Source organism: Furipterus horrens, unplaced genomic scaffold, assembly GCF_987537825.1.
Source record: "Furipterus horrens unplaced genomic scaffold, mFurHor1.1.pri manual_scaffold_3, whole genome shotgun sequence".
NCBI lineage: Eukaryota > Metazoa > Chordata > Mammalia > Chiroptera > Furipteridae > Furipterus > Furipterus horrens.
The window spans coordinates 23187608-23197516 of record NW_028327173.1 but is presented as its reverse complement, the minus strand read 5'-3'; the positions used below and the strand labels follow the sequence as shown (position 1 = coordinate 23197516).

At 42.5% G+C, this 9909-nt stretch overlaps 1 protein-coding gene across 1 annotated transcript in view; it reads left to right on the top strand.

The window, feature by feature from the left end:
• Positions 1–295: 295 nt before the first annotated feature.
• KIAA0319L (KIAA0319 like) overlaps positions 296–9909 on the top strand; it is a 94357-nt gene continuing 84743 nt past the window's right edge. The window contains exons 1-2 of the mRNA XM_090269094.1: positions 296–510; positions 3221–3390. Coding sequence (XP_090125220.1) covers positions 3249–3390 — 142 coding nt within the window. The 5' untranslated portion in view covers positions 296–510; positions 3221–3248. The remainder of the gene's footprint in view (positions 511–3220; positions 3391–9909) is intronic.

Genomic DNA, 9909 nt, shown 5'->3' with positions numbered 1-9909 from the left:
GCTCTGGCCAATGACACGGCGGGGCGCTAAGCCACAGGGGGTGCTGCCGTTATCGCCATCTTGCTTGTGGGTATTGCCTGAGTCTGGGGCCCAAGGCTGGCGCAGGGCAGGCAGACTGCCTCTGGAGAGAGGGAGGCGACAGCCTGGAGGCTCAGGTTCCTTTGCCCGTAGGTAGTTCTGCTTCCCAGCACTGCCCCCCACCCCCCTTGTACTCGTGGCTGGAATTGAGCTTCCGGGGTGGTGGGGCAGGAGGGCTTCCTTAGCACGAAGAGCGTATTTCCGGGTTGAGCCCAGGGAGGTGGGAGGAGGCGGCGTTTCCGGCTGCTGTCGCTGTCCAGGGAGGCTGAGGCGAGAGGGAGCTGCCGGGTGGGAAATCCGCTCTACCTTCTTCTTCCTCCTCCTCCTCTTCCTCCTCCACGTGAGGGGAGTGGAGATTGGGGCCCTGACCCCATGGACCGGGAGGCGGAGACTCCCGACAGCCGGGGCCCTGCTGTGTGGCCCTGAGCCCCGGTAGGTGGCCGGAGGCGGCTGGCTGCCTGGCCGAGGACCACGAACTCAGGGGAGGGGCAAGCGGGACGGGCTATTTTGGGGGGTGCGCTGGCCGGGTGTTGGGACCCGGAGGTGGCGCTTCTGGCCCGGCTAGGGCAGTCAGCTACTTCTGGCTTTACAGGTGCGAAGCTCGAGTCCCAGGCTGTACCCCGCTTCTTTCAGGCCGGCACCTGGTCCAGCCGCTCCCTCCGTCCCCTGACAGACAGACAGACAGACCGGCTGGGATGCCGCTGTCTTGACTCCCCCGACTTCTGCAGCCTCGCCCTCAGCTGCCGTCTCGGCTGTTTAGTGTTTCCACCAAGATGAAAAGTTGATGCAGATTAAGGAGGGCGGGGCTGAGCACAAGGTGTAAATTACAGTGCGAAACCCGCCTCATCCAGTACTGGGAAAATTATGCTCCCCAGAGGGGTCCTGTGGTGGCTGCAGGGAGCACAAAGGTGACATGGAGGGAGCCAAAAGAGGACACTTAGGTGGGATTCCAGGACAGCTTTGCCTTCTCTCACCTCATGTTGGTTGTGCCCAGCCGACAGTAGATGCAGTAGGTGAAGAGCACTAGCTGACTCTTGTGCTTTCTAATGTGATTAACAGACTGGAAGCCAGGAACAAATTGGAAAGACGACCCCCCCCCCCATTCCCCGAACAATCTGTTCATTTTTCTAGCTATTTGGAAAACAGTGTCTGCAAATATAAGCAAAGCTACTCATGGCAGTCTGTTCTGTAACTTTCCCAAATATGAGACTTTTTTTTAAAGGGAGTTTTATTCTTGATTACTCACACCCTGTGAATAGGCTGTTTCAGACCTGCTCTGTCGTTGTTCAAACATCTTAACGCTGTGTACATAAATGGAGTTCCACGTATGCAGCTGACAGACTGAACTGTGATACATTCCCCGTCAACCTGAAATATTAAGTAAACACTACCCCCTGTCCTGTCTGAACAGCTGCCGCAACCGGGAGTGCTTTTGTTTCGGGTATACTTGTAACGCCCCAAATGCCAGAACTATTGCAAGCTTTCCTAGATTTTCATTTGTCAAGTATTGTGGGGGTGTGTGTTCTTTCACTGGGCTGTTGCCTTTGATTCTGTAACCACCCATTTGCATCTGGGTGATGTGTTGTTATTCCTGCCCTGGTCAGCAAGCCTTTGACTTGACCCTAGCAGTGATTTGTGCCCTTGGGCAGTTGTAGGTTTCATAGGACTGACTGGTTGGGTGTTCACAGGAAAATAGGTCTGCCTCTCTCTTATGCATGGTTTATAAGATATTGTACTTCTAATCAGTTTGCTAATCCAATGATGTTTATTACTCCCATTTTCAAAACCTATTCATTTCTTTAATGCTTCTATCGCCCACCTGCCACGCTGCTTATGACAGGTACTGAGTCACCTTGCATTTAAAATCCTTTTGTGGTAGAAATGTGTTGGGTAAGATCCATTCACACACACACGCATACGCACATACACATGCATGCTCACCCGTTATCTGAGAGGCTAGAGAAGTTGCCGGATGTACTTTCTAACTTAGGCTTTGTTTATTAATCTCTTCAGCATGTCTTAGCCCACACACTCTTCTACCCCCTGTTCCCTAACATACAACTACAGAACAACTAGAAACAGGAATGGGTGGAAGTGAATGAGAAAGATGAAGTCCTTCAGCTTCTTAAGGCTCAATGAAAGCCTTTTCTTGGTTGGGCAGTATCTCAGTTTTACAGCTTTGTGTGTGTGTGTGTTTCCTGGTATTAGTATTGATATCCAACCCATGCAATGCCAATCTCCCTGTATGTTAGCTGGTGGTGGTGGTTGTAAGTCTGTGCCATTTGCCAGATGTGTGGATGATAGGTGCACATTTAGGGCAGAAGATGTTGAATTGCTTCTTCAGAACTAGATCAACCCTCCTAGTGTTGCCAAGATTTATGTAATTATAAAATATATGGAAGTTGTATAAGAGAGAAGAAACTGATAGAAAATCATTCTTCATTTTGGAAGGATGTAAATCAAACAGCCCATAGATTCTAGATTAGCTCACACTTGTCTAGCACATAGTAGGGGCTGGGTAAATATTTGTTAAATGTATGTATGAATTCAAGTCAGGAATTACAAATGATTCTAGGGGTTAGGGAGGTGACATCAAAGTAGAGATTGAATAAATTTTTAAGCTAATAATGGTAGGGACAGTACCAAACTGGAGAGTGTATGCCCTGCCTAAAGACAATCACATTCTATTGAAAAGAAACAAAAAACAAAAACAAAACAAAACATGGCTACACAAAGCCTTCAGTTCCAAGCCTTTCTTTTCATAGCTAAGAAGGTGTGTTTGTTTAAAGTCACAAAGCTGTTAGCAGAACTGGAACTGAAACTCAGATATTTTTTTCCAGGCTGGTATTCTTTCCATTCTTCCACATAGATGATTTACTGTTAGACTAGAACATAATGGAATATAAGGTGTTTCGGTTTTATAGTGGATTCATTTCACATCCCTTGCTATGTTTTTATCCTGATAATTACAGGCTATGTCAAAGCTCAGGTTTAAAATTTATCGGCAGAGATGAGCAGTGAAAGACAAACTGGAAATTTTTCTTTCCCCTAATTTATCATGTTCTCTACTTAGCATGCCACATTTCTAGGAATCAATTATTAATTACTTGGCACATAATTTCTTCTCTTTCTCTCTTCCTAGTGGACTGATTGTGCCTATCTGGAAGGCCATGGAGAAGAGGCTGGGAGTCAAGCCAAGCTCTGCTTCCTGGATTTTATCAGGATTTTGTTGGCAGACATCTGTGAAGTGGTTGAGGAGCCTGTATCTGTTTTGTACTTATTTCTCCTTCAGTGTGCTGTGGTTGTCAACAGGTACCATTTGCTTTATAGATTGAAGATTTTTAAAAAGGGCATTTTGTGTGGGTCCTTCCATTCATTTTAAAGACTAGTAGGAGGCAGAAAAGCAGTGTGCTGAGTGACAGAAACAGGCTGTTGGTGGACACTTAGTTCAAATTACTTGTTTGTTTTGTTTTAGAACTAAAAAATTGAGTTCTTTCTCATATGGGAAAATTGGCATGATCATTTTGAGATTTGCTGAAGGTGTAATGAAAAGAGAAAGGTTTCAAAGTTGGACAGACATGGAACCTTGACCCGGAGCTGGCTGTTTCCACTTAATAATAATAAAACCTTGAGCAGGGAATGGGGTGGGCGCGGGGGGGTGGGGGAGAGCTGGGTGGAAGTGGGCAAAGTGTCAACAATAAAAGTAAAAAAAAAGAAAAACCTTGAGGAAATGGATTTGAGAAATGAGATGATCAAATAGTGTAGTACAGCACTCTGAACATAGTTGCTTAATAAATGATACTTTGCTTCCTTTCCTTTCCTAAAGGAATCAACATTACAGGGAGAACATGTGCCTTGCTTCTTCCATAGAAAGGGCTTATGCCGATAGATTTCATAAAGTATGTTTTCCTCCTAGAGATTATTTCACCGTGCTAGAGCCTCTTGCCAGAAAAGAGTGCCAAGAAGGCTAGATTTCAAAGAACAGACTTCCTTTCTGTCGTTTTTCCCTCCTTTCAGTTCTTTTGTTGACATTGTTTCTTTCAGAGTATCAAATGTGAAGAAACAGCAATTTGAGAAAGGCTTCTGAGTTTGCTATCATTCTGGGCAGTGACCGAAAGCCTTCTGTTGTAGAGACCACTGTCTGGGATAACTGATCAGCCTCTTGCTCCTATAATTACAAAGGTTTCTGTTGCTTTCCTGAAGGAATTGGCGGTCATGATCTTAAGACTCAATTACTGTATTTAGCAATTTTATTAACATCCGCTTTAGGGTTTTTGTTGTCTTGCAGTGGTGGTTGATGATTGCATAATTATAGCAGTGGAAATTGCAGTTGACAGAAAGTTGACCTAAATGTTTCTTACTCAGATGATGCTTTGCTGGGACAGCTATTTCAGGCCAAGATTTTATGTAAGATCACTTGAATTAAATAAGTTACTGATTTAGCACCATCAGAATAGGAAAACCACATTTTGTGAAGTGCACCTATAGCATACCAGACCCCTGGTTATAAACATTACATATCTTATCTCATTTATTTCTCATGATAAACTTAAAACAGATAGTTTTATTCTCAGAGGGGCAAAATGACTTGACCAAGGTCACATAAGAAGAACATGAGAGAGCCAGGTTTCTAAACCCAGGTTTGTCCGCTCTCAAGCTCTGCTATGCTGCCTTCCAGCCACAGGTGATCTTTGGGAGGACTGAAGACAGTGTTTGACCCTGAACCATGATAAGCAGCTTATTATTTGAGGTACCCCACGTACAGGGGAGGAAGAAGCATTTCCAAGTTTTTCCTGTTTTTTCAGCCTAACACTTGATTATACATAACACTGTGGGTTCATGGGGCTAGTCTTCGTATTCCTTGAGCTTGTTGCTTAAAAGCAGCATCCTAGTGAGCAGGTTGAGTCTAAAGGTGGAAAGGTGGTATTCTTAAGAGTTGGTTCTGGTAGAGATTAGATTGTACCATTTCTGTTTTAGGAGATTTTGGAGCTTTTACCGGGGGAGAACTGAGAGCTAGTTGTGTTACAACTGAGGGAGCATGACAAGCAACACATGACAGATTTGTTATATATTTTAGTTGATTAGCTCTCTTTCTCATCAGTTTCTTAAAAAACAATATTCTGATAGAAAAAATGAATAAAGGACATAAACAGAGAGTGCCATAAATAAGAAATTAAAATGATTTATAAATATTTTTAAAATGTGCATTCTCATTACTAACCAAAGAACTACAGATTAAAATGAGAAATCCTTTTTAATCCATCTTATTGATTAAGATTAATGTAAAAATGTCTAGTGCTGCCAAAGAGTGATGTGGTTGCTCTCATATTGTGCTGGGGAGTTTGAACAGAGAGCTCTTTGGCATAAATATCAAGATGTTTAAAAAGTTCGAGTTCTTTGACTTAGTAATTCCCCTTTTAGGAACTTATCTCAAGGACACATTTAGAAGGAGGGCATTATCAACGTTCACTTATTCTATTTTGCAAAATATTGCTACAACTTCCCTACAGATGAGGGTGGCGATTGTTGGGCAGTTGTATCCTCTGGCAACAGAGTGCAAGAACAAAGGCCCAAAAGTATGAAACAGCCTGGTATATAGTGGAAATTCTACAAGCAGTTTAGTGTTGCTGGAATATAAAGAGCACAGTTGGAATGGCAGCTCCTGAAGAGTAGAGAGTGGCCAGGTCACGAGGATCTTATACGCCATGCAAAGAAGCTTTGATTTTAGTCTTTTTAGTTAGGTGATCTACAAATATTCTTGCTTATGCTCTCTACTCCATAAAAAAAGTTGAGGATATATCCTAATATATATTTATTCATACATTATAACACGTACCATTGTGCTAATGTCTTATGTATATAGGAGATGCCAAAAACAAAAACTTAAAGGGATCAACTGAAAAACATACAAATAAGTGCTAATATTTCCTTTCCATACTCCAGTGATTTGTTTTGTGCACCTCTTATAAGCAAGCACTCTGGAGATAGGGAGCTATTGAAAATTTTAAGCAGAAGAATAATACTGGTAAATTTCTAGATAATTTGCCGGTAGAGATGAGAGTAAGGTGAAAAGGGGAGGCTTGTCAGGGGTAGAGGAGGATATCTATTAGAAAGTGAATACACAGAGAAGGACACAGAGGAACTGGAACCCTCATACATTGCTGGTGGAAATGTAAAATAGTGCAGCTACAAAAACAAAACGTTAAAGAGTTCTCATGTGATCCAACAATTCCACTCCTAGGTATTAAACGATATGTGGTACATCCATACAACAGAACATTATTTGGCTATAAAAAGGGATGAAGTACTGTTACATGGTTCAATATGAATGAATGTTGAAAACATTATGCTAAGTGAAAGAAGCCAGGCACAAAGGATCACATATTGTATAACTCCATTTATATGAAATGTTCAGAATAGACAAATCCAGAGTCAGAAAGTAGATTAGTGGTCTCCAAAAGCTAGTAGGGGAGAGGAATAGGGAATGACTGCTAATTAGAACACGGTTTCTTTTCGGTTGGGGAGTATTGGACAAGAAAAATGTTCTGAAATTAGATAGTTGTATTATATCTCAATTAAATAAGAATAACCTCCTCTAATCTCTTACTACAGAACTCCTAAATTCTACCCATTTATTTAGCACTACTTTGCACTGAGTGAAATTACTCCCTTCAGTGACAGAGAGATGCCTTGAAAACAGCATCATCAATTTTCTCCTGGACTGCTTCACTTTCTAATAGATATCCTCCTATACACCTGACAAGTCTCCCCTTTTCACCTTACTCCCATCTCCACCAGCAAAATTACCTAGAAATTTACCAGTATTATTCTTCTGCTTAAAATTTTCAATAGCTCCCAATCTCCAGAGTGCTTGCTTATAAGAGGTGCACAAAACAAATCACTGGAGTATGAAAAGGAAATATTAGCGCTGTTTATATGTTTTTCAGTTGTTATTGTCTGTCTTTTTTATTATAATAGAGGAGGTTTTTGGAGTTTAGAAAAATCAAGGAGGGCTTTGTGGAGAAAATGAAACATGGCTTATGCACAACACATATCCAATTTGCAGATAGACAAACACAGTAAAAAACAAGGACTGGTAAAACAACCAGATGGGTACAAATCATTCATGTCTTTATTTTCTTTTTAATTACATATTCATTCAGCAAATATTTATTGAGCCATGCATGTTCTTTGTGAGGACTCTCTAGCCAGGCTCCTGACTTAGTCTTCCCAGCCAGTGAAGCTTTCTGAGAGAGCAAACCATATGTGCTGTCCCCATTCTCCCACCTCTGTCCTCCTCTGAATCCAGAGAGGTCGGGCTTGTGCCCCAGGTAATCAGTGACCTTCCTAATTGGAGACCTTTAGTTTTTACCTTACTTAACATCTCTGCTGCGTTGGGTACCTTTGCATACTTCTTTCTTAAGACCCTTTCCACAGTTGCCTTAAGTTACACCAGGCTTTACTTTGTTCTCTTTCCTGCTGATTCATTAAGCTTTCTAATTATTCTTCATCATTCTCTTCTTAGCTTGTCCCTTAAATGTTTTGTTCTTCAGGGTTCTGTTTCTGTTCTTTTTTGTCTTGTGTGCCGTCTCTGGGCAATCTCATTTCCCCCCCATAATTACAGCTTGTGTGCCCAGTACTCCCATATCTATAACTGTTCATTCGCTTCTCTTTGGGTTAAAAACCACGTACCCACCTCTATGTTATACATCTTCAACTGGATGTCTCACAACTACTTCTAATTTAATATATCAGAAACGAACCCATCACTTCCAGCCAAGACACACTGCGTCTCTCTCCACAACTAAGAAGGAATACAACTACCTCAAAACTAGAGACAACTAGAAGTTCCAGAAAATCAAGCAGCATGAAGTCCAACAAACAAAGATATAAAGAAGAAATACTCATCCAGACAGGTAGGAGGGGCGGAGAGGACACAGGGTGGAGAGGACACGGTGTGGTGGCGGCAGTGGCGGCGGCAGTAGCAGGCCGGCGGAAAGCGCAGTCACACGTGTTAAAAACTAGGGAGGGACACCTGGGGAGTGTTCCCAGCCCCAGACCAGACCGCACAGCTCACAGTCCCAGCGCTGGGAAAAATAAAGCCTCATTGCTTCTGACTGTGCAAATCAGTGGGGGTTGGGGTGGAGGAAGAAACTGCCGATCTCTCAGCAGAGCCTGCTTGTTTAAAGGGCCCCCACGGTCCTAGAACGTCCGCAGACCAACCCACTCTCGGAACGATGGCCTGCACAACAGCTAGAGAGGTGCCAGTCTCATACGGAAAGGGGAGAAGTGCCTGGAAAGGTGCAAGTGCTGAGCAAGCAGCATTGTCCCCTCAGACCCCTCCCCCAATATAGCACCACAATGTGGTGAAACGGGTTGCCCGTACTGACTAATACCTAAGGTTCTGCCCCTTACAACATAATAGGAGCGACAGCTCTACCTAAGACACAGAGGCAGACAAACACAGGAGCCTGTCAAGATGAGGAGACAGAGAAGTATGCCCCAAAAGAGGGAACGGATCAAGGTTCCAGTGGGAAAACTAAGTGACGGGGAGATAGCCAAACTAATAAACGAGGAGATAGCTAACCTAACATACACAAGTTCAAAACATTGGTGATAAAGATGCTCACAGGCTTGACAGATATGCTTGAGAATGTAAATGCATAAGGGAAGAAGTGAAGGCTATGCTAAGTGAAACAAAGGAAAAGCCACACAAAACCAATGGTGAAAGGAAGGAAACCAGGGTTTCAATCACTGATTTGGAATATAAGGAAGAAAAAAAACAGTGAACCAATACAGAATGAGGAAACAAGAACTGAAAAAAATGAGAGGCTTAGGAACTTCTGGGACAACTTTAGATGTGCCAACATCTGAATCATAAGGGTGCCAGAAGGAGAAGAGGAAGAGCAAGAAATTGAAAGCTTATGTGAAAAAATAATGAAGGAAAACTTCCCAAATTTAGCGAAAGAAATAGATGTACAAGTCCAGGAAGCACAGAGAGTCCCAAACAAGTAATATCCAAAGAGGACCACACCAAGACTCATCATTATTAAAATGCCAAAGGTTAAGGATAAAGAGAGAATCTTAAAAGCAGCAAGAGAAAAGATGAGAGTTACCTACAAAGGGGTGCCTATAAGACTGTCAGCTGGTTTCTCAAAAGAAACTTTGCAGGCAAGAAGGGACTGGCAAGAAGTATTCAAAGTGATGAAAAGAAAGGACCTACAACCAAGTTTATTCTATCCAGCAAAGCTATCATTTGGAATGGAAGGGCAGATAAAGTGCTTCCCAGACAAGGTAAAGCTAAAGGAGTTCTTTATCGCCACACCATTATTGTATGAAATGTTAAAGGGACTTATTTAAGAAAAAAGATCAAAACTATGCACACTAAAATGACAAGCTCACAACTATCAACAACTGAATCTAAAAAAGAAGAACAAAATCCAACTAAGCACACCAGAATAGGAACAGAATCATAGGTATGGGGATCATTTGGAGGGTTATCAGCTGGGAGAGGGAAGAGGGAGAAATGAGGAAATGGTTCAGGGACTAAGAAGCATAATTGGTTGGTACAACATAGACAGGGGGAAGTTAAGAATGATATAGGAAAGGGTGAAGCCAAAGAACTTATATGCACGACCCATGGACATGAACTAAGTGGGGTGAGATTGCTGGAGGGAAGGGGGGTACTGGGCAGAGGGGAGCAAAGGGAAAAGAAATTGGGACTACTGTAACAACATAATCAATTAAATATACTAAAAAATAAAATAAATGCATGATCTTTTACCCCTGTTCCTCCTCTTTTAACCCTTATAATCATGAAAAAGACCACCT